The following is a 26,879-nucleotide window of genomic DNA, read 5'->3' on the forward strand; positions in this document are numbered from 1 at the left end:
GTATTATATTTTGTTTGATGTCGTATGCTGCCTCTAATTTGTTTCCGATTGTCTTTATTCTTTTAATATTTTGTCTGGCTTGTAACCCATATCCGCAAAATGAAATATTCAAACAATAAAAATGAATTGATAATAAATTATATACTACTAATAAAGGTAAATGTTGTTAAACCATGTCATAAAATATTATAATAATAAATATGAGACAATTCAAAAATAAACAATGTTTTATTAAATACATGAATTTTCGTAGTTTTAATGACTTTATTAACGCGAAATGTAGAGTTTTATTTCGCAATATATGATTACTATATTTAAAATATTCTTATAAATTAGTGAAAATTCATTTCTCTCTACCTCGATATACAACTTTAGTATAGGTATTTGATGTTTACACGAAATTATGCATTTTGAAAGAAAAATATAACCGTTTCGTGATTATTAATTAACAAATGCTGAACAATTAATTAAAACTGGTTGATTTCTTGAATTTGAGCGAATTTTAAAATGAAGGTAGGGGGTCATTTCGTTTCTACTTTTTGCAATCTGCCATTTCTTTTGCCCATATCTAGTATTTATTCATTGGGGGTATTTAAGCGAAATTAAATTCAATGAAGTGCCATGGAATGTTACAGATTTGTCCTTAAACGTTACAGATGGTCAGACATATCAACCAACGTTACAGATTTGGCCATAAACGTTACAGATTGTTCGACGTATCAACCAACGTTACAGATTTTGCCATAAAGCGTTACAGATGGTCCAACATATCAACCAACGTTACAGATTTGGCCATAAACGTTACAGATTTTTCGACATATCAACCAGCGTTACAGATTTTGCCATAAAACGTTGCAGATGGTTCGACATATCAACTAATGGATCAATAATTCCAGAGATATGAAAATATGCATTCACTTCTGTTAAATATTCAGGTCGAAAAATCAATTTGACAGGAAGAGATGCACATGACAACGAGATACATTTAATAAGTAGCCGTTCAATAATTGTCGAATACACCAAAAGGTTATTTATATAGAAGTAATACACCTAACATCAAGAACCACCTCCATGGGAAAAGGCAGCATAAAATTATTGATTATTTAAATTTAAGAAAAATATTAGATGTATGAAAGGTCATTTTGGCAAGGACATGCAGATGCAATAGAGTCTCATCAAGAGAAGAAAAACCATTAGGTGTGATTGTTAATTCATTGAAACAACTGTCGCAAAATTAAATGCCCTTAATCTATAGTTATAGTAAAAATGCCGTCTCATAGTCGCTTTTGGGGTGGTTCACAATTATTATTAAATAGCAAACCGATATTGATATTGAGAATTGGTTGGAAATTTGAGTGCAAAATGCATCACTCGTTGAATTCGTGTACGTACAAATGCTTCCTAGCTACCCACTATTGTTCGCCTTCATCTATAATGAAGATATGTCATATTTTCATATATAAAGGTGTCATCATTCTTTTTAAGCATGGAAGTAATACAATTCTTTTTTTCCATCATCATCATCATCAGCAGCAGCAGTATACATTTTCAGCAGGTGATATTTATTAAAAAATCTTCTATTATATAAATCTAAAACGTCCGTTTATGTGTATGTATGTTTGTATGTCTGCCAAAGACTTTCGACACACGCAACGGATCATGACAAGACTGGTAGCGTTTTGAAGGCCGACATCTCGGACGACAAATATCGAAAAATTAGCCCAAACCGTTAATTTCTTCACCCTCACTCAACTCACCCATTTTTTTTTTTTAGGAGGGATCGCTTTTTTCGTCGACATTTTCGAAAGTCATCGTCTCTGTTGGATTGACTTCGCTTAGTTTCAACTCTTTTGACTTCCGATTTGGCGATAGACGCATCGATTTCGCATCATGTGTTCGAGCCTGCCTGTCTGCCTACTACCATTTCTTTTTTAAACAACACCTTTCTCAAACCGGGCTACCTACTGTTTTTTAATCCCCTCGCCACACGACTACTAATTTTTTAAAAGGGGTCCCTTACTACTCCAAATCCACGCACCTGGACAACGCCGGGTACACCCGCTAGTACACAATAAATTCGAGTATGAATAAAGTGCGTCCATTCCATCTGCGTGTAAAGGATAGAAATTCGTGACCGACATAGGTCCAGACTATTACGTAACTGTCTGGACGCATCTACAAAAAGATAGATCCGTCTAATATTCACATTTACTGTCCAATAAAACTTGATAAATGGACGGATATACAGACAAATAAAGAGTTCCATAGGGACGGTAAAACGCATAGAAAAAAATTCAATAAACTCGTTGTGCATTCTGTTATCCATGGTTTACGTCAATTATGTTGTGGTGTAAATTAACGAAAACTCTTAATGTATCCCTTTCGATTACTGGTAATCTTGTTCGGACATTTGCTATTGTCCAGGACATCTTGACCAATGAGACGAACCATGCAAAATCTCTCTCGAAATTTTATCAAATTTAGCCCATGACTTTAATTTCCCTAAATACAATCTGTTCTATATCAAAACGAACCTTTCTCAAGACCAATGAATAATTGCCAAAATACACCCGCCTAGCGATAACCACTGTCAGCAATTTCCTTATATGTGCCTAAAACTAAAGGAAAATTCTACGAATAAAACTACTTAACCCATAACTGTTCGTCTGTGGAACCCAACATCACGAAGCTGATATAATATACTTCTGAGTCTTTGAGATGAGGATTGGTTTATTTGTATTATTTGATTTTTTCGGACTACTGTTCTCATCTTGTGTGGCATTTTTACAACGTTTCGGTCGATGTAACCGACCTTCTTCATGTGTATTTTGCCGAACTCGATAATATTTCTGTCGAACTCGGGAACCTGTGCATAATTTCGAACGGACGTTTTATTTAATTCAATAGGGGTAGCATTCCCTGACCTGAAAGAGGTCACAGGTTACATCGACCGAAACGATATAAAATGAAAACATAAGTTCGAAGTATCCAAATAATATGTATGAATGGTTGTTTTCAAGTCTGTTTTTTACGGTAAAATATTGACGGTTTCAGAAAAACTAAATTGCTGGATTAATATATAAAAATATATATATATATATATATATATATATATATATATATATATATATATATATATATATATATATATATATATATATATAAAGCAAGATTCATTTGATCTATTTATGTAGAGAATTAGCTAATTTAGCTACCAATTATTTTTTATGAAAGACAAAAAATTCATTTTTCATATCAGTATTAACCCGGGAACACATCATTGTAAAGAGAATGACATTATTCGCAGTAAATTGACGTAGAAAATACAGTGGAATTTCCAGTGTCTCAGAGACATCTAGTAATAAAAAGGAACAGCTTATTGTAATGAGATAGTGATCAGGTTGCAAACGAAAATAAATATATCAACGTTCGTATTATTTGGGGTTATTCGGACTACTGTTCTTATGCAGGGTGCTATTTTCACAATGTTACGGCCGATGTAAAATCCGACCTTCTTCAGGTGTATCTTGTCGAACTCGGCAACTTCTGCCGAACTTGACGATTTGTCCGGAATTCCCTACTGAACCCTTTATTTAATCCATGAGCAGTCTCTTTTTAAGAACATCTCACTTGTGGAACACAATACCACGGGAATATTTCCCTGCAAATTACATCATGCTAGTTTTCAAGTCCATTATCAACACATATTTGTCGGGTCCTTCTCTAAATGAATCAAACATTGTTTATGATCCCTTCACAGAACTATTCATTCATCCAATTGAAAATCTTGCTAAAATCATCTAGTGGCTTTTGGCCTTAGAAAAAAATGGTGAACCATTCGTATAAAAAGATGTAAATTTCTCATTTTCTCATAAAATATGTCTTTATATATTACTATACGTCCAACTGTTCAAACGTTTACCTCGAATTTTATTCCAATTTAATCCTCGACAAATCACACACACGCATGCACACACATACATATATACATATTAGTTATTTAATTATGGAAAAAATTATATATGTTCCATTCAATTGTGATTATATAGCCGTGATATTTTTCATGGTGACATGATAAACAAAACCTTTCAGATAGCTTTCATTTTTACATCTAAATAACTGGAGCAAGACTTGTGGCTAAGTTTTCTTATCCGTGTTTGTACGATTAAAATACTTAAGCTATTATTACGCCTTGAGGTTATTGGAGGGTCGCATATTAGTGAGCAATTGGATTCCTATTAGACAATAGTGTCTTCAGCCTCTTTTTCTATAGAAGTTTGACAGGACAACCTTACACGAGAATACTTCAAAAGTAAATTCTGATTACAGTAGCATAGAATTAAAATAAGATACCTTCGGCACGGTCATACACTGTCTCACACAAGGGATACTGGACATTCTCCTAGTGATGCTATCTCTAGCAACAGAGCTAGATAAAATCGTACAATAATTCATTAATATAGTCTTTCTACTTACCTATTTCAATGCGAGGGCTTGATGTTACACAAGGTTGAGCTTTATATAATATTACTTTTTTTTATTTTTTTTATTACATTTTCACCCCAAACAAGGCACATTGCCACTTTGGTGTAGGGGGCTACTATCAGGGGAAACATCTACTGGGGTACTATGTAGGGATTAGGGCAGCGAGATGTTGGTTCACGTTGCACTTGAACTTATGCATGTCAGTACAGTTGGGGAAGCAGTGACCCGGAATGGAATTCCAAAGTCTAGCAGTTCTGGGGAAGAAACTACTGGAGTAGAAGGATCTTTTACATCTAGGGATCTCTACAGTGTGGGGGTGGGATTTTGCAGCTTGTCGGGTCTGTCGAGGGTGTTCACGTCGTGGGGGCACAAGTGCTTGCAGTTCTTCAGAGCATTCACCATTATAGTACTTGTAGAACAGGCAGAGTGATGCAACGTTTCGACGATGGGACAGAGGCTGAAGTTTTGATGCCAGTTTAGGGCCTATCAGATTTGCGACTCTCTTTTGAACCTTGTCAAGGAGCGAGAGACTAGTAGCCGATGCACCAGCCCAAATATGACAGCAATACTCCATACATGGGCGAATAGTGGCCTTATAGAGGTACAGGATACTTTCGGGTGTTAAAAGTTTTCTAGCACGGTAGAGAGAGAGAGCCCACCTTCCTTGCAGCGGCCCTGGCAATGCCCTCGATGTAACTGTTCCAACTCATGTTTCCAGTGAACGTTAGGCCAAGGAGCTTGAGAGACGTACTCTCAGATAAAGAGTTGTTGGCCATTGCTATAGGTGGTAGAGAAGGTTTCTTGTAATTATTGAATGAAACCAGTTTTGTCTTGGTGGCATTGAACGTTACCATCCATTTTTGTCCCCATTCCACTACTGATTGGAGGTCATCCTCTAGTGTTTCTGCCATTACTTTAGATATATGTTCGTTTGTTTTCTTGTCGTGCCTGCTATAGAGTGTGGTGTCATCAGCATATATCCCCATCTCAGAGGCAATCTTGTCGGGGAGGTCATTTATGAATATCAGGAACAGCAGAGGTCCCAGGATAGATCCTTGGGGCACTCCCGTATTTATATCATATTGTTTAGATGTACGACCATCGAGGACAACCTGGATTTTTCTCTTATCTAAGAAGGATTTAATTACGTTAAGTATTCTACCAGTGATACCGTAAGATCTAATCTTCCTGAGGAGACCCTCATGCCATACCCTGTCAAAAGCCTTAGATATATCTAGAGCTACCGCTCTTCCGCTTTGTCCAGTGAATGGTATATGCGTTCAGAGATTACAGTGAGGATGTCTGCCGTGGAACGGGCTTGTCTAAATCCATATTGACGGTCGGTCAGAAGTTTAGCATCTGTAAGGTGCTGGACTAGAGCATGGTTAATTAAGGTCTCAAATATTTTGGCAAAAAGTGGGAGGAGGCTAATAGGGCGATAATTTAATGGGTCAGTTCTTTCGCCAGAATTCTTGAATACTGGTACTACAGAAGCAGTTTTCCAACAGCTCGGAAAGCAAGATTCATTAAGGCATTTGTTGTAGAGTTTGGAGAGAACTGGAGCTACTTCGGCTGAGCACTTTTTTAATAGCACAGCTGGGATGAGGTCGGGTCCACATGCTTTGGAAGTGTCAAGGTTTTTTATGATAGCATGCACCTGAGCAGGGGTGATTTTCAGGTCGTCTAGCGTGGCGTCTGTCCGCATAGGAAATTGAGGTAGGGGGTGGTTTAGAGGGTCCAGTGTGGAGTTAGAGGCAAACCGACTGGCAAGCATGTTAGCCTTCTCGGTTGCTGAGCAAAGAACCTCGTGATTGTTGGTTAGTGGGGGAATTGTCGATTGCCCATTATTTACTACACTGTTGTAGATTTTCCAGAAGTCACGAGTTCCTAGTTTTTGTGCTTCGATGCATTTTTTCGTGGTTTCCGTAAATTCCCTCTTAGCTGTCGCTATTTCTTTCTTAACGTTACTTCTAGCTTCTATGTACTTCTGTCTGTTTGAACTGGACTTATGTCGATTAAACCTGTGGAATGCACGCTGCCTTTGAGCAATGGCAGTTGCGCAAGTCGAAGTAAACCATTGGGGAGAGTGGGGCTTGCTATAGAATTTCCGCATGGGAACATGCGCTTCGATTGCAGTTTTGAACCATTCAGTGGTCTCGGTTGCACACTGTTCAGCAGGAAGAGAAAAAATATTTCCCCATGGGGCGTCTCTGATAAGATCTCTGATAGCTTCCCAGTCAGCCTTTTTATAATATCTCGTTGTTTTGAGCACTGGCTCTTCAGTTTTGTGTTTAGAGTTTAGGGCGATTTCAACCATTATCACCGCATGATCAGCATTCCCAAGTGGGCTGTCGGCTTTCGTTACACAATCATCAGGAACTGTGGTCAAAAACAGATCTAATAGTGATGCGTGTTGTTCTTCCTGATCAGGGAAGCGGGTTGGAAAAGTAACAATTTGCGCTAGGGAGTGAGATACAGAGAAGCTATGAGTTGCGCTGCCTGCTGCATCTGTGTAAGTAGAGAATCCAAGCCAGTTTTTGTGATGGACATTAAAGTCGCCAAATACATGTACTTGGGCGCTAGTGTCGAAGGAGAGTGCTGTGTCTATGCTGTCAGATACTTTGTTTATTATGGTGCAGTCTTGGGTCGAGGGAGAGCGGTAGAGAAAGTAAAAGTAGCTAATGTTGTGTTGCATGATTAGTCTAAAGCACATAAAGGCTTGATCATCCGTTTCTAGGTTTGTTTCTCTAGTCAAGGGAAGGGTATTACGAATGTAAACTCCAAGTCTTAGATGAATAGTAATATGTTAGCTGTCGTTCATATGCTTACACTTATTCTCTTCGTTTGTGATAAACAGAGGTTGAAGAGTATCCGACAGAGGCGACTAAATATTGGTCTCTTTTGTTTGAATTTGAAACCGACGATACCGATGTTATTCTGATTTCTAATAATACTGACATATACGTTTACTTCCAACAACACGTAAACGTTTTTCCACGTGCAACACTTTTGCACTGATTTTCTCGTTGTCTCTTTTCTTCGATTCGTCTGAATGTTTAATAATTTTTATGCTTTTCTGTTTAATATATTTAGAGAACTTTAATGCGATAATTAAACGTTATAGTTTACTAGAAAAACCGACCCTTTGTCGCATCTATTAAATCTGGGTAAGATTGTTTGAGCCAGGAAAAGTAAATTAAATTTTAAGAATAAAAACACAACACCCTCCAAATCCGTTTATTTTATGTTGCTATATACTCATTTCATTCTATTTTAAATATTGCCTGTGTCTGAAACCTTTTTAGTAATCCTTTTGGGCCACAGCAGTATCTGCATTTAACTTCATTTCTGTCTCTGTCTGTCTGTCTCTCTGTCTCTCTGTCTCCCTCTCTTTCTTCTTGCGCTCTTTTCTACAACTATGGATTAAATAATATTACTAAACCTGGTAATATTTTCTCTTGGTTATGACGAACTATTCCAATATTTTTATTGTTTCATTTCTTTACTACCTTCCACTGTTAATAAAGAGAGAAAGATAGCGAGAGAATACATAATCGCGTTGACATACCGATTCTCGTTAGATTATTGATGTAAAGCAACGTAGACCCTGGCCAGTGCCAGATGGGAGACCATTAAGGAATCCAAATACGACTGGAAACCGCTTTGTGAATTTGTAAACTTTTGCATTCGGAACAAACCAGTATAGTATGTCCAGGACTAATACCACACGAGGTATTACCGATACGAATACAGATTAATATGAATAGATTAATATGAATAGATAAATAGATAGACAGATATGGAGAGAGAGAGAGAGACAGAGGGGGAAAGGGGAGAGATAAAAGCCAGGGTGTCAGGTACCGTATAAAATAAGAGATGAAAATCCAACAAAAGAGAAAAGGAGAGATAGATACAAACTTACTAAGAGATTGGTCACAATTGTAAAATATGGCGTATTAGAGCGATCGTAATTGAAAGTTAAAACTCAATCCCCAAACAATGGCACATGTGATTAATATACTGGATAGTCGATGGAAAAGCGGGGAATTTTTACAATAAGTTTTGTACAGTTTCTTTTAAGCCTAATATAATAACGCATCCACAGATACTCTAAAGGTCGTCCGTACACTACAGAGTAACGTCTTAACCTAGAAACCTAATCTCATGTTGGGTTTGGAAGAGTAACTTGTGGTAATTCATTCTAAGCTCTTGTTAAGCACATTTTCAAATCAGCAATATAGTCTGTGTCGCATCGGCATTTAAGTGTCCGCTAATAACAATCTACAAACACAGTTATCCATGACATTAAAGTTTGGGTTTCTTGAGGGCCAATCTTCTGGTGCAAAGAAACCAGGAGTAGATGGCTTATGAAATCAAATTCAACTCTTGCAGTGTGCGCCATTTGAACGACCATGTTGCCATATCCATAGTTTTTTATTCATTGCCTTTCTGACATTTCTGGAACATTTGTGGCCACATTACTTAACAATAAACTTGGTGGTCGTTTATTTTCTTATTCATTTTGCCTTCAGGGCTGTGATAATACATTTGCAAGCTGGAATTTCCCGCGTTTTATCGACAACTCCATATTTAAAGTAAAATCATGAAGGTAACAAACATTAATTCATTAAACTTTCGTATAAGAATAGATAATCTGCGCTAATATTTCTACTGTCACTTCTGGGTTCTTATTTTTAAAGTTATTTAGTGAAAAAAAAGGGAGAAAGATGGAGCCAAACGCATCCTGTTCTTAAAGTATTTTGACCTTTTATAAATAATAAAAACACTATTTCATCTTATATAAGTACTTTATAACTTAAATTATCAAAACGATTATACAAAAAAAAAAAACAAAAAACAAAAAAAAAAACATGCCAGCTTTTGTCTCTGGTTCTCTGCTTCGTTTAAATGTTTGATATTTTATTCTTTGATGTAAATAGCATAAACCCCCGTTAATATCTTTTATCCTTTTAATTTGTAGGACATGAACGAACCTTCCAGTTTCATCCCGGGTTCAAAAGATGGCTGTGAGGACAACCGATTAAATCATCCTCCTTACCTCCCAAGTAAGTACACAAGATTATCTTAGTGATTTATCGTATTCTTTAGCTCTCTTAGAAAAAGACCAACTTCATTCGCGTAAAACTAAAGAAATAAAATAAAAATATTTTTTGTACTAAAATATTAGTGGGTATCCTCTATTTAAATCTACAGATGGTGGTATCTAGTCTGCCTCTCATCTAAGAGAAATCGATTCTATTTGAAAATAACAGATTAAATACTTGGATTATAAAAAATATTCGGATTAGTGTTTTTGTCTTGGATATTATTCTTACAATCTTTCGAGGCACTTCCAACTTTTTCTAACTATTTATGCCTTAGTAATCTGTACTGGCTTTTAAATGAACCCTTTATTCAATCCAGGGTACCAAACTGCTATTGTTTCGTCAGCTTCAACTAATTATTCCATCAAGACTTATTGTAAGCACCCGAAGTTCAGCATGCAATACATTAAGGAGATTCATTATTAACAGGCAAATCCCCATCGTATGTGAAGAAGTTCGATCACTTTTTGTTATATCGTGGATTTCGATATTAGCAAAATAATAAATCCGAACTGGAATAATTAATCGAAGAGAGAGAGAGAGAGAGAGAGAGAGAGAGAGAGAGAGAGAGAGAGAGAGAGAGAGAATTAGTGTGGAAGAGTATCTCGCGTGGAGTTCCTTTCTTCCGTCTTCTCCCGTCTGTGCCAAACTACTCCTTTTCTTTCGTTCTTTTAGTTGTTTCTCACGATTAGCTCACCATTTAGTGTTAGAGAAGTGTTAGGTTTCTCCATTATAACACCTTCCTCCGAGCTAAATACTTCCCTGCTATTTGACAGTCTTTACATTGTTTAACCAGACTTTCAATATCCGTCTTTTTTTGTCCATTAAGTGTATTCTCTCATCAATGCCTTTATTCTGGAGATTCCAGGATCCCCCATATAGAATTCTTTTTAACTTCTCGTTTGGGCAATTCGTAGTGTTATGAATATTCGCATACATCAGTATGCATAATCAATTGCTGAAACTTTCGATTTTCTTCTGACTATAATTTCTTTCCACCGATAGTAAGACCCTTGAAGCACGAGCAATCAGTTTAGTTGATCCATTCATTTAATGCTGCTCTAAATTCGTGCATGTTTTTAAAATATACAGACTATAAAAATTTGTTAAAACTAGGAATGGCTGTAATTTTGTTATATTACCTGGTTTATGCATGTGTCTTATATGTGTCTTTGTTATTTATCTTAGGCTTGCTTCCTTTATGATCAAGTATTTGACCCAAATGTTTGATTCTGTTCATGCCGAATTCACATTCACTTTTGAATATTTCTTGAATATGAATTTTGCATTCTTCCACATATTTGCTTTTTATTAGAATGTCATCTAACTATTGCAAAATCCAGTTCATATAGCATCTTATACATTATTTATTGAAATAAATTCGAGGCTACTGTCAAACCGAAAGGCGAAAGTTTAAAGGAAAATAATCCTTTATGAGCGTTGTCAAATATTTTATGCATTCCTCCTCGACTTTCACATGCTCTGGATAGATCAAATTACGAGAACATTCTTCTCTATTCAGCTTTGAAAAGATTTGGTGTAGATTCGTTAAATCAGAACATATTTTTTTTCTTTTTTACATATACTGTTGGCGACGCTTACCCGGAGTAATTAACTTTTTTAATCACATCAATTTCTTAAAATCTATGTAATTTCTAATGATGAAAATAGAACTTTCTTTTTTTATATAAACACTGGTCTTGCATTGTTCTTTAACTCGAATTTGACGTCAGTCTTAATACAAAATTCCAGTCCGTCAGAAAATACATGCGTAAATTCATTTTTTAAAAATCTCTAACAAATTATTTTTCTAACAGTTTAGATTTTTCTATCCCTGATACATTTAAGTTTCTACAAAACGCATTTATCGATTTATACCATAAATTAAACAGTACCATTATGTCGATAACGAATAGGTTTGAATTTGTTCCGTATGTGACAGAGATTTTTGCCTTGAATGTTTTATCGTCAAATGTCACATTTGCGTAAAATTCCTATTTGAATTTTAATTTTTTCCAGAAACACCAATTTTCTGTTTTGTAGCTTCGGTCGTCCCTTATTTTCAGGTTACTTTATTGTAGGGATATGTGACTTCCTGTATCAAGTAGGCAGCTATTTTAGGCACCGCCAAAAATGGCCGCAAAATCAAGTTGTTGTTGTTTTTTAAGACTAAATTACATTTATTAAAATCCATTATTTCTGAGTAACTTTTTTTTTCCAGAAAGATAAAACCCTGAATTTTATCATATAGAAAACAGAATAATGTAAAACTTTTTCTACTATTTTTAATTCAATTTTAAATGTTAAATTTTCCCAAAAAGTTAACAATTGTTATTTTTTGTCTTGCACAAAAAACGTACTTAAATATTAAAAAAAAAGGGTTTTTGAAATAATTTATTTATTCATTTATTGTCTAACTAAGATTTAGGATGATTTTCTAAGAGAATATGCAAAAATATTATAATATAAGTACCTGAATTTCAAATAATTCCACTTATTCATATATGAAACCAGATATTTCGCGTCGCCGAAGAGTTCAGATCGACTCTGTTTACGTTTTCTTTCGATGAGACGAAAACTATGGAAGACTAAACAGGCCAAAAAAACTTATTTTTCAGTGACGAAAATTTAAATGTATTATTAAGCTGAGGCTGGCCAGTACCAGATGGGTGACCATTTGTATGAGTTTGGTTTTTAATGTGTATGTGTGTGGGGGCCAGGCTCCCCAAAATGGGGGGAGGGGGCAATTTAAAGCAGAATAAAAAAAAATTATTTCAGCGCGTTTGGTCCACCGTAGTCGAAAGGCGGCAAACGTTTTCAAACGAGATCGAAAAAAATGATGCTATTTTTAACACAAAGGGCACAATATTTATCGAATTTTTTTTTTTTGTATCGATTATTCAAAGCATGCTTTGTTTAATAATGGTCATGCATTATTCGGCTTGCTAAAAAAAAATTGTTAATTTATTTATCAAAAATTTTAAAATGGCTTTTTTCGTATAAATATAAAAAAAATTTTTTTGTTGTTTTGCTTAACTTAAATTAATTATTTTACTTAACATATTCACCGAATTTCACACTTCAAAACTCAAAAGCGGGATAATTAAACACAATCGAAGTTCTGATATTCAGACGTCAAAATAAGGTATGCAAACAATTTTTTTTTTTTTTTTTTTTAATCTATAATTCTGTCCCTTACAACAACACAATATGTTTTGTTCAGTTTCAGATGATTATTTTAAGCATATTTGTTCCCACTTCAAAACAAGGGGGGGTTTGTAAGCAAAAAAAAATATATATATATATAAATATCGTTTATGAAAAATAAGTACACTGTTATAAAGTTCATTCTTCTCCTAATAATCGCTGAAAATTTCGTATTGATCGGATAATTACCTGATTTTTGGTAGATTTTTAAAAAGACGGTCCGTCAAAAAGTACTGACCTGCCCCCCCAGTTTTGGCGGTGCCTAAGCTATTTCCTTCGGCAGAAAAAGTTTGAGCCTTCCGTTTGTTCTACCTGCTTTCTTAATACATTTTTCAAGGTTTCTTATCTTAATATTTTCTTTTGTAAGTATAACTACTGCCTTTGTTGTAATTTAATTTATCGTTACATTTATATTACACTTGGTGTTGCAATTTTTGAATCGCTTTATTCTGTTTGTCCCAATAACTTTGTTGTTGTGACATGGTAAAATGTTTGCAAATTTCATCAACTCATCCATAATAATTTTTATACACAACAGAGTAAGAAAAGGTATTCATCTTTTAAAAAAATAAAACTGCTTCTTACTTGAAATATTTTATAGTTGCCGTTAATCGTCGAAGGTTCTGTTTTTCTCATTTCTTTAAGTTTTCGTTTTTTTATTCGACTGTCAAATTTTCACGTGCAGTTTTTCGTTTTTTATCGACCTTATATTCATATGAGTTGTTCGAATCCGAACCTCGCCCCTGTTATCGTGGAACACTGGCATATATTAATTTCAGATTTCCGCCGTGTGTTCTCGGGTCAGATACTGTTACACAATGGATTTCGGTATAAGCAAAATAATAAATCTGAGGTAGAATAATTAATCGAAACAATGGCTTGAATAACGTAAGAAGATTTATTATACGGATAGTACAAAACAAGAATATAGTCTAATGAAGGCTATATATATATATATATATATATATATATATATATATATATATATATATATATATATATATATATATATATTTATTTTTTTTTGAGAAAAGGACAGCTTCTAAGTATCTAGGATTGACCCTATTGAACGCTTTGGGCTAATCTAATTTTATCAGCGCGGCTTTAGCGTCGACTTTATCTATGACCACGCGTACCATATATAAATCATCTTGGATCATCCAGCCCTTAACAGCACAAGTCTGTTTGTGATTTATTAGGCGATGCAAACAGTTAGCTAAGATCGTGGCCAAAGTCTTACTTTGAATTCAATATCGTTAAGGGTCAGAAATTACTTGTTCCATTCCCACCGACCTTGTTCTTACGAAGCAATTTCATGATACCCCTGGTAAAGTACTTCCTAAACCAGAAGTTGTACAGGACGGCCAGTAAGGGGGAAAAATGGGCGATAACTTCAAATATAATTCGTAAGGTATATCATCGATCCCAAGAGATCTATCCAGCCCGACCTGATTCAGAGCCTCCAGAACTTCTTCCTATTTTATATATTCTTCGCACCTAGCTGCTTCCGTCGCCCCAATAGGGAAAAATTCGATTAAATAGGCGTCGAACTGTACCATTGACAGACTGGGCACCCCGGTGAAAAGTTTCTGAAAATGAAAGCGAAAACTCCCCCCAAATCCCGTCATTTGTAGTCACGGTACGTCCGCCCGTCAATGTGACACTGGCGACGTTTTGATCAGTGGACCGTCGATACTCTTCTGCACGTAGTGAAGCGGCCATGTTTGTTGCTTCGTTGGACACTCTTTTTAACCTAGCCCTAAGTACAGATCCCTGGTCCTCTTTGTTCAAGGAGTCCAGTTTACAGTACAGCGTATCTAGTCTCGAGCAAAACATCATTCACAACAAACATCTCTACCTACAACGACCGAAAAAAATTCCTTCTTGTGGACATGGAGCTAAACGGAACTTTCATGGACATAGTTTATTTCCAAGAACTACCCGTTCATGGAACAGAATACAATGGTGCTTATAACATGGTCGTTTTTTTAAAGATTAATGTAAACAAATTTTTGTCGAATCGCCCTCTTAAATAATTAAATTCTGCCTAGTTTCAACTATAATCTTCAGCTCTCGAAGTCCACCTGGCAAACATCCTAGATTGGTATTTTGGCTCTGAGAAACGTTAACTCATAAATACAAAAAATACTTACACCTTCTCATGTGTAAACAAATCACATATTTTCAAATAGAATCTCTCTCAGAATAACATATTTTCAATTAGAAAATCTAAAAACCAATTATATGTACGTTTTACAAAAATATGTATAATTTGTAACTTATCGAAGTTGAAAAAAAAAAAAAAAATGAAATAAGGACAGAAATATAAATGCGTTTTTTTTTTGTTCTCATGTCAATAACCTGGGATTAATTTAGCGGCAATTTATGGCTTTTGTGTGAACCACGTGAAATAAACCTAGTTGTTTGCAGGTGTTAGTTCTGTGTTTGTCGCCTTTTCCAAAGCTAATTAAATGTCTCGGGTCGTTTCTGATTAAGAATCAAATATGACCTGAACTGTTAAAATCCTACATATTTAAATGCATACTAGCAAATTAATCTATACGGCATAATCTCGTTGTCACAGAGTTTCCGTTAGATCACCGAAGTTAAGCGACATTAATGGTCAGTAATAAAACGAGTGACAATTTGGGAATACCAGGTGTTGTATGTGCTTTCTGTTTTGTCACATAGCGCGGACAGCCATATATTGAGCTGTGTGTTAAATGACATCACAGTAAGGAAAAAAAAAAGACTATAAAACGGAGGGTACACGTTTGAGAAGACAATCACATTAGAGACTTGGATGACGTTCAAGTAGTCGATCACATCAGAGACGTCACAACTGTGAGGAGAAGTCACGAGTGGCAGGAGAGCAAGAAAAGAAATGTCCTTATTGGGAAAGAGTGAGTTTGAGTTATTACTATTTTTTTTTGCTTCATTTTCGCAAAGTCTGCAACTTGTGGGTCCCGTGCCTAATCGTGTTGGATAACGTTACAGCTTACATTGGAATTGTTTTTTGTCGTTCTGGACTTATTGTCACTAGAACAAAGCAGTACCGAGTGAGGAGAGGGATGTTACGAGATTGCGCAACCCTAGCCTCAAATTACACGCGCAGATACACTTCCATGAGATATCCATTGAACCATGAACAGACATCCATATTTGATTGGCTATTTACTATATTTATCAACTATCTGTGGGTTTATAAAGTTAAGCAACTTGCCGCATTAGCATTGAGATTAAATTGCCAATTTCCTATTCTCGGAAAAATTATAAACATATTTCCAATTAACTCAGTCATACCTATACGAAAGATATCGAAAGTTTAACTAATTTGCAAACTGCGTTTCAAAAGGATATTTTATGAATAAATATTCGACTAACTTTTGTTTTATTCAGTGATTGTATTTATTTTATTATTACAAACATATTTATTGACGAATATTTTTATATCATTGATTAATGCTTAGCATTTTAAGTGAAAAGTGCTTTTCTTTGGCTACAAAACGTGTGCTTATTTTACCATACGGCACAACTAACATTTACTAATACCGTATATGTAGTAATCTACAAACACTCATAAAAGCTTTTGGTATTTTTTATTTATTTAATTATTTGTAAATAGTTTATACTAAATTATTATTCTGCAATATACGCAGTAATTGCAGTGATAGAAAAACTATAATTTTGCTGGGATGAAAAAAAAACAAACAAATAAACAAAAAAAATAGACTACAGAATGAAGCGAAAAAATTGTCACCCTAAAGAAAACAACACTACAGCTTTATTTAAAAACTTTTATTGAAATATAAATTCAGGTAACTTGATTATGTAGTAGAGCTGAGATCTATTCAACGTAGCTGTCTCAGTCACCGCAAACGAAGTAGTCCAGCTCTTGGAGAAGGAGGAGGACCAATGAGATAAGGGTACTAAGTTGTAGCACTCCATTCTGAAGCCAAGCTTGCGTCTCTTTGGACTTGTGGGACGGTGTCGTGTCCTACTTACACACCCAGTGTCTGCCGGCAGCCACCTGATTGCAGCAGGGGATCACCACACTCTTCAGCACATCAAGTTACACTTTGGTGTTGACTTTCAAGCCGACTTTGAAGATGTGGCATTATGTTGCCCTCACTTGAAACTACACCAAAGACCGGAAACTTCTTTGAACTGTGCCCTCAAATGCTGAAGCGTCCGAATTTGCATTTTGATGATGCTGACAGCGGTTTTGTTTTCATAACCTGGATCAGTAGAGAACATAAGTTGTACGGGTGCGCATCTCCGATCTCGCTCAGTGAATATCGCATCACTTTCAGACAAGCTAGAAAGCTCATATCGCTCTTGGACGTGTACACAATTGCCAACTAGTAAATGATCTACAACAACAAAAATAGAAAACAGATTTTCAACAAACGGAAATGGAATCATATCATAATTTCCAGGGCGACAATTTTATCATTCAACCTTGTACACTTGGATCTTGGCAAAAAGCCAAGGAACAATAACGTGTTTATAACTTTTTGAATGAATGAAAAAAAGCTTATTGAATCTATTATTGTATTATTTTTATTGGGGTAGTGTAGTATTGGTCCTGTTGTAATAAGACTTTGTTTTTTACGCGACTCAGCTGAATCCTCCTAAGTATTGCACAATTTCATTAGAGGAAAGACGTAATGTAGTACATGTCCTGTTATTATGTAACCATCTTCTCGGGAACTATCTTCTTTGTTTCAGATTAAATTAGTGTAGTGTTTTTCCTATTACCATATTAACATACTCACGCGTTTTATGTTCTCTTTTTTATAGGGGGATCCTCCTTAGTATTGCTTCCTCCATGTGGGAGGGTGTATTGTAACATCTCTGCTGTTATCATGGAACTATCTTACCAGGCATTACGCCTTTGAGAATAGTGTAGTATATTTTTGTAAATAATGATATCATCCTCCCTGCCTTCCAAATCTTAATTACTTTTTTAATGGGAAGAGGAAGTTAAATTTCTTTTGTCATAATGCCTTCAATTCCTCTTTGTATATGTTCGTTTCTCACGATACAATTTTCCGAAGAATAATCTTCTCTCATTTATTTTTTAGTGGGGGTGGTGGTGAAAGTGTATGCTCGGTTATGATATTATGCCATCCTTTTATACAGTATACTCCTTTTGGGCAATAGTGTATATATATATATATATATATATATATATATATATATATATATATATATATATATATGTGTGTGTGTGTGTGTGTGTGTGTGATGGGACGATTCCAATATTTTTCCTGATTACGATGCAATTGCCGATTCTGTACTAAATTCCTGACTCCGATACAATTACCAATTTGCCCCGATTACCGTAAAAACACATCTTTAATGGGCATATGTTTTCTCAAACGTAAAAAATAAAACACACTTGTGAGAGGGTAATCTAGAGATTTTACTTTTACTGGAAGTTTAAAATCAATAAATATTTATTATTTTATTATTATTACAAGCAGTGGAAGATTTTTCTTAAACCAAAATAAAAAAAAACCCAGATAATTAAAGGAATCGGTTTTGGAATCGGAAAATAGGCTAAAATATTTCCGATTCTGATACCTTAAAAAACTCCGATTTTTCCGATTCCCGATTCCGTTCCCGATTAATTGTCCCAGCATTAATTTATCTATATATCTATAAAAGTGAACGTGTCTCTCTGTCTGTCTGTCTGTGTGTCTGTCTGTCTGTGTACATTTCCCTACGCAATAACTCTGTCAATTTTTAGTCTATAGACTCGAAATTTGAAATACCGGGTACTGAGATTTGGAAAAATCGATGTGACGGGTGTCAGCCAGAAATTTGGCTGTTAAGGGGTCAAATTTCAACGATTTGACCTTTAAGAACTCTACCAAACTCCTCCGACAATTTTGGGTCTACACCCTTGAAATTTTAGATATAGGTTCCGTGGACATGGATCTAACGTAATAACTTGATTTGAGGCCAAAACAATAAATTTTCAAGGGGCATAATAGGAGTCAAAGTTTAAAAAATTACCCCCTTTTTTTTTGCTCAGCATACACCTCTAAAAACCCGGGCAACGCCGGGCACCCATGCTAGTATATATACATTTGTGTGTGTGTGTGTATTGGTCTACACTGATCAGTTGCACTTTTAAGTACAATAAGTAGAAGTTGCCGCTGAGCGTTTAACATTGGTTTTCGTAAAGATAATTCATCTGTCCTTGAACGACTACATATGTGCTTATGTATGTGTGCTTATGTATGTGTGCTTATGTATGGTCTATGCAAATGACCCGTAATGTAGAAAACTTAAAGTCCAACCTACTTATATCTTGAGTTCTGTTTTTTGGTTTTTGTTGTTTCTCTAATCGTTCTTTTTTTTCTAGAATAGATGGCGGCCCGAAAGAAACAACTACCGTTTTGAATACAAAAGTTTCACCGATTAAAATGTCGTTGGAGAAGTATAGCTTCGGATTTATCGGACCATTAGGGAAAGCAGAGGTGTCGCCCCTGGATGATCGATGAGGGTTGCGTCTGCGGAATGGTTATCATGGTGTCTACAGAAACAAAATAGTTTAATGTTAAGGGTAGATGCGTGGACAGAGGATATATGTTCTGCTGCTAAAGACTGCGGTGTTTGAAAAATAAAAGAAGATTAATGCATTGATTACTGTATGCACAAGGACAGTGTGTAGTGACATGTTTCTATTAAAAAAAACAGTGGTCAAGCGTGATGCATCATTTCTATAAATACGTTCAGACTTTGTAAATTATATATGCTTTCTCTCTTCTCTCTCTCTCTCTCTCTCTCTCTCTCTATATATATATATATATATATATATACATCCATATCTCACTGCTGATGCAATTCCCTACCTATATAAGAGCATAGGATGGAGTACTGTTGCCACATCTGGGCAGGAGCTGCTAGAAAGGACTTAGGATGTCTTGGTAGAGTTCAAAATAGACTTCGTAGCCTAGTAGGGGATGCCGTTTTCTCTTCCTTGCAACCTCTTTCTCACAGAAGAGATGTTGCGAGTCTGCCTTTGCTTTATCGTTGTTTTCATGGCAAGTGCTCGTCGGAGCTCCAATCTATGGACCCCCTGGCACAACTTTCACGAGAAACACTCGCCAAACTGAAAACACTATCAATAATTTTCCGCACTCTTTATCTGTGATGAGCTGTTCTACTTAAGTGTACAAATTTACCGAATTTCCATTACTGACGATTACTATATTGTCTAACTGACTACTGTACACTCTTTAATCCCTATCCTCGAGTGGCCTCTGGCCTTCATAAGTGGTGATACCTGTGTAATATATATATATATATATATATATATTACACAGGTATCACCACTTATGAAGGCCAGAGGCCACTCGAGGATAGGGATTAAATATATATGTTTATACATAGAGAGAGATGGAAAAGGAATAAACCAAAATTATATATTCATGAACGTTTCGTCTTTATTTCCAGACTACCACTGGATGATTGATTTAAAGAAAAAAAAACCCAGTGCAATATTTGCAAATATATTGATTTAATATGAAATGGATGTTTTTGGTCTATTTTCGAAAGAAAAAATAGCCGTCAGCATTCAAAAGGTGTATAGCGTTCATAGCATGGAATGCGTGAACATTTTTAAACAACACATAGCCGTTAGAATTTAAAAAAATATGATACTGTTTCTGTTTCTTTTCGGAATTAATATAGTCTTTAGAATTTAAAATGTTTGATGTGCATGTGAAATAAAATGCGTATTTCATTGTTTTTATTTATTTATAAATTGATTTTTACTTTACTATCGGTATTATCTTCTGTGGTGTAAGTTAGTTAACCCCTATCTAAATAAACTAGACTACCCGTGACCCGTTGGGTCAGTATGTTACATTAGCTATGCAATTAATGTATGAGCGTGACACTTGTGACGCAAAGAAAATAGTTTTTTGTGACATAACTGAAACCTTTCTATGAAAGTATATTGAAATGAAAAACGAATATAGACTATATTCTATGAGTCGTTCTGTTTATAATTGTTTATTAAAAAAACAAAACTTACAGCCATTGAATTATAACTGGTTTGCCATACTTATAGGTAAATGTGCACTAAACAGATACCATAATACTTAAAGTTAAATTCAAATTTTTACATATTTTTTAAATGAAATTGTTAGTTAAAAGTACAGAATAGTTAAAAACACTCTCCCCATGTTGAGAATGGCTTTTTAAATAGAAAATGAAAATAAAATGTAACTTTTTAAATTTATTTAAAACAAATATTCATGACCCGTTGAGCCAAATATTTAATTTATTATGTTAATAATAAAGTCAATAAAACTAATTAAGACAATGCGGAAATGAACGATGTAAAAGAAAAGCAGAAAGTATTATCAATTGTTTAGTTGGATAATGTAAACGCGAAAAAAAAAACCCAATTGGGACGTTGAAAACGTACACAGTAAAACAATACGTTTTATTGTCGAGTTGATTATTTATTTACGCTGTTATGGGTTTATGTTTGTGTACGCATGCGTCACCGGAAGTCGTAAACCGGATGTTGGGTTACAACACACGTTAGAAGGTCATGTGAGTTTTATAATTATATAGATTTAATGAGTTTACTTTGCTTGAAATTAAAATAATGACTATGCTACAATGAACAAGAAAATAATGCATTCAGAGAATTGATATTTTTTATATCTCTAATTCTTTTCTCTAGTCTCTGTAGAGTTTCACCAATGTATATTTGGTGATAATTTTGGGATGGACAGTATAGACTTTCTCACATTTTTATTGCAAAACCTTTGATGCTGTTTATATGTTTTAAAAAGGAACACTATAATTTGGGGGGAGGTTGAAAGATAATTTTTAAATTTAAATGTATGTCTAAAGCGTAACCTTTTAAGAAATGTATTTTAATAAGCAAAAACGCGAGTAAATACTCCAGAGCAACACCGGAGAGGGAAAACTAGTTTCTAATAAAAGGTAAAACGTAGTACTAAGCAAAACGTCATTTTATTATATTTTTCTTATAGCATTTTTTTTTCTCTTAACTGACGTGCTCTAAAGCCAGTTCGACGACATACACGGTCAAATAAAATGGCTGGAATTTGGAAAAATATGTAATCACTGTGACAACAAAATATTCTTTTCATTGTTTTGACTCTCGAGTATATATCCGACACAGTTAGACACAGTTAATCAACTGATAACCACATCACTCTATATAAAAGCATATAAGATATACACGGATACATACTCGAAAGTCAAAACAATAAAAAAATACGTTGTTATCCTAGCCCTATTACGTATTAAGCACTGTTGACATAAGTACTAAAAATATATGCATAATATATTGTATATCTTCATTTTATGTGGGCAGGAAATAATATATATGCATATATATGTGTGTACGTATATATATAAATTAAAACACTGTAGAATTCAAACTTTATGACATAATTATCAACATTTTGTAATCAAACCCCAACATTTTGTTGGGGTTTGATTACAAAATGTTCATTAATATCAACAAAGATTATTGTGTAAATATGTTTGAGAAATCTATCGTCCGTAGTATTTCTTCAACTTATAAATTTTTTATCATTTCGTTACAGACAAAAATAATAATGAAAATGTTAAATGATAACAAATCCAATGAATAACCGAATTAAGAAATCTTATATTCCTTCCTTTTATGTCAGGCTAAAATAGTTAAGTATAAAATTAAATATATATTTTTTCAAAAGATGTATTAAATCTTTCCAGAAGTATATAATATAAGTTTTTCCCAAGTTTTATCAAGAATTATATATAAAAAGCGATGTTTATTTGATCTAGAAAAATTAATTATCTAAATCTATATATCTATAAAAGTGAAAATGTGTGTGTATGTGAGGAAACTTCTCAACCGATGCACTCAACGAATGTTTGATTTACAGACTTAAAATTTCGTATAGAGAATATTAAGACATGTAGAACAATTTTTAATTGGTTTTCATGCGAAAAAAGGGCTGCTAAGGGGTCAAATTGAAAAAATTGGTACTTTAGAATCATCAGATTTTTGTCTGTTTGATAACTGTTTCACGAGGTTTGAAAACGCATTTTTAAGTTCATAGCAAGCTGGTTTTATGGCTATCGTACTTGACTCACTGTCTTTAAGTTTGGGTTTCGATCTTAACTCGAGTAATTTCTCACAAGAAGTGAACTATTTAGAAAAAAAAAAAACAATATTCGCAGGCACATGTCACAGTTTCTTTCCGTTTTTACTTAATTTTTAAAAAGGAATTTAACGTCACGTTTATTACCAGGCAACGCCGGGTACATCTTCGAGCAGTAAAAAATTTCAACTTTAAAAAATCTATTAGTGCAGAAATACCAAAAAGAACAACTTTATATTTTGTAGGAAATTAATAATTATCCCCAGAATATATATTATGATACACGATTACACACATTAGATCACTGTGTAGAAGTTTGACTTTTCAATTAAGATTTACTATTGATAAAAATAATAATTTAATATATCGTAATTTAGAGAAAATAACTTTTTTTGTTTGCTTTTCTTAATACCGATCCCTTTTCATTTCTTGCCTTGTAATAGTTTTCTAATAGTTCCCTAAATATTAATCATCCATTTGTTTTCTAAAACACTGTTATGAAATGCAGACGCGACTAGTAACCACTAGTAAAACTCTTTTAAATCAGGGGAGATAATTCAACCTTAAATTTATGCCAAGCTAAACTGATGAAATTCAATTTCCATGTAGACTGAACCAACCACATGAGAGGGGTGTTTATAATTAATCTTCCTTATTCATATATTTAAATTACCCCACCAAAAAGGTTACTTTTCAGTCTATAAGCGCCTACTACGTTTACCACCTAATTATATAATATGTGAGAGGAGACATTAATATTATTAATAAGTAACCTCAAAATCTCCTCTAGTATAATTGAGCCTAATTTATTCCAGATTGCACTAAAATATTTGTTTTATTTTAATAAAACCTCTATCTCAGTCGTTACACAAATGACAATATTATTCCATAGTATCAGTATTAATAATTTCAATAATACGAGGTAGGTATTTCGTGTTTATGTAAATTTCTGCATACCCGTATATACGTGCGTATTTCCGAGTGTGTTTGTGTGTGTATGTGTGTATATCTCTATATGTGTGTGTGCGCGCGTGTGTATGTGTGTGTGCGAACTAACCAGAGACTTTATTGCCTCTCATTGTGCATGTGCTGGTCGATACTTGCCTTATTGTGTATGCGCATTAGTATATATTTGTGTATGTGTGTGCGTATGTTTGTGAATGGCAGTATGTTGTGCATTTGCGCGCGTGTTTGTGCGTGCATAAGAAAGAGAAAGAGATGTAGATGTAGACAGATATATAGATAGAGGGAGAGAGAGAGAGAAAGGGAGAGAAAGAGAGAGAGAGAAAAGAAGAAGAAAAAGAAAGAAGCTATTTTGCCCTCCGTTCAGCATTTGATGCGAGATGTTTACCCAACTTCCTCGCACAGCTGCAAGCAAGATTGCACAAGACAAAAATAGCAAAAACCAACGCGTAAAAAGTTCCCCGTCGCCTCGGGTACATTTCAGTTTCTCTTTAAGGTACCTCCAAGGATAAATTGAATAGAGCCACAGGGTGCAACACAGTCGATGCGTAAATGCTTTTCTCAAAACCAGAAAAAATAACAATTTATAATCCTATTAATAATGCATGGAGTTGCTGTTTGTCTTCGCGTCTGTCCGTTACGGCCAGGGATTCGCCATTTCAGACCGTCTGTTTACATTTCCCTAGGACAGAATGTCCACCATATTTAATAAAATATGCTTGCAAATTGACTTTATGAATCTGTTTTTATTATGTGTAAACGACGTTATTGTGCCAATACGACAATCTAGTGTACTACACTCACTCTTTTCAGATTTGCAAAAGATAAAAGAAGAACTGCTTACACAGTGAAAGAAATTGCTAATCATTATATGTGTTGACTCTATATCTATAAATATACTTTTTTATTTCTCCATTTATCTGTTTCTCTCTCTCTCTCTCTCTCTCTCTCTCTCTTTATATGCTCCCATTCTTGGTTTGAACTGTCTGTTAAGTGAAATCACGAATCATCGGAGGAAATGCAAAACTCTCTTTGTAACCAAATAGAACAACTCATATGTTGAATATCTATATATCTATAAAAGTGAAATTGTATTTGTGTGTGTGTCTATGTGTGTACATTTCCCTACCAAACTACTCTGTCAATTTCCGATCTACAGACTCGAGTTTGACATAAGAGGTATTGAGATTTGGGAAAATCTTTTTAATCGGTTTTCGCTCAGAAATTTAGCCATCAGGGGGTCAACGTTCAACCATTTGACCTTTGAAAAACCATACTTAACTCGTCCACCAATTTCGGGTCTAAACACTTGAAATTTTAAATGTAGATTACTTGGACATAAATCTAACACTTTAATTTGATTTGAGCCTAAAAGAATAAATATTAAGGGGTCAAGATTGGGGTCAAAGTTAAAAAAAGTTGACCTCTGCCGTCTCTGCCAAATTATTCAGCCAATTTTTGATCTAAACATTTGAAATTTTACATAAACTGCATTCAGACATAGGGCAAGCTTTTTAATAGGTGTTTGGACGCAAATTTGTCTGCCAAGTTAAAAAAAAAGTATTAAAGATTTGACCTCCGTCGCCTCTAGCAAACTATTAAGCCAATTTTTGGTCTAAATATTTGAAATTTTACATAAAGCGAATTCAGACAGGCAGCAAGCTTTTTAATCAGTTTTTGGGCGAAAATTAGGCTGTCAAGAGATAAACGTTGAAAGAGTTTTTCATGTGCGTATCAATACACCAAAAAAGTAAAATTTATAGGAATATATGTATATACATATATATATATATATATATATATATATATATATATATATATATATATAAGTGCCATTGTAATTTTTTAAACGCTGATGACTTGCATTACTATATATTGAGTCCATCCAATATAATATAATAATAAATACGAATAAATACGAAATCTACTCAGCCCTAATCAAAATATCATATTTAAGTGTATTTTACGGCTGGGTACTGCCGGGCGGCCTCCTTATATATATATATATATATATATATATATATATATATATATATATATATATACATATAGAAACAAATGATTAATAAAACATGTTAAAAGACATCTTGAAAAAGAGTTAAAAACATATTTAATTTTAAAAAAGGAAGCACAAGATAAGTGGATGGTCCTTAATCCGCGGAGTTTCGAAGAAATACTCTCCTTCTCATCAGAGGGCAGGAATTAGCAAAATGCGGCATCGGATTTTGCATATAAAACTATTTAATGAAACTACAAGTAAGTCACAGATCTTACCTGGTTAAAAAAAAGGTGAGTTTAGGGGAATAGGAGGTAAAAGAAAAATGATATAAAGTAATTTTTATTTATTTTTTATTTTATTTTATATATATATATATATATATATATATATATATGCCAAATAACTGATCTTGATAGAGGGGAGACTAAAACCTTTTGCTATGATCTGAAATGACAGCAAAGGGAGATGCAAAATATTTCTCCCCTCTTTTAGAAATAGGGAACGATTATGAATATCTCCAATATCAAATAATCCTAATACACTGTGAAATATATTTTATGTATGAAAACCAAAGAGTGGAGATATAACATATGAGAAATATTTGGACCAAGTCTCCTCTTGTTGTTATTTCAGACAGTTTGAAACTATAGCAGCAAGTTTTAGCCTAATCTATATGCAAAAATAGGAAAACAAATGACTATGACTGAAACATTTTTATGGTCGTAGAAAAGTTCCAAAACAGGTTCTGGATGATGGAATACCCCCTTAATGTACGACTTTAGGGTGAATGTCACGTAGCCCACTACTCAATTCAGATCATTACCTTTCTAACAAGCCTTCATTGGTTAAATTCTGATCAATAGTAACTCAGATTTAAAACTTATAAAATTATCACAAAAGTGGTATATATATATATATATATATATATATATATATATATATATATATATATATATATATATATAT

At 34.2% G+C, this 26,879-nt stretch overlaps 1 protein-coding gene across 1 annotated transcript in view; it reads left to right on the top strand.

Annotated features, from left to right (window-relative positions):
* Positions 1-26,879, top strand: part of LOC145246762 (sucrase-isomaltase, intestinal-like) — a 1,547,717-nt gene that overhangs the window by 281,663 nt on the left and 1,239,175 nt on the right. Inside the window, exon 12 of the mRNA XM_080108534.1 lies at positions 9,467-9,551. Within this exon, the coding sequence (XP_079964660.1) occupies positions 9,467-9,551 (85 nt within the window). The remainder of the gene's footprint in view (positions 1-9,466; positions 9,552-26,879) is intronic.

Source organism: Euprymna scolopes, chromosome 24 (assembly GCF_053919585.1).
Source record: "Euprymna scolopes isolate OS-2025 chromosome 24, ASM5391958v1, whole genome shotgun sequence".
Lineage (NCBI taxonomy): Eukaryota > Metazoa > Mollusca > Cephalopoda > Sepiida > Sepiolidae > Euprymna > Euprymna scolopes.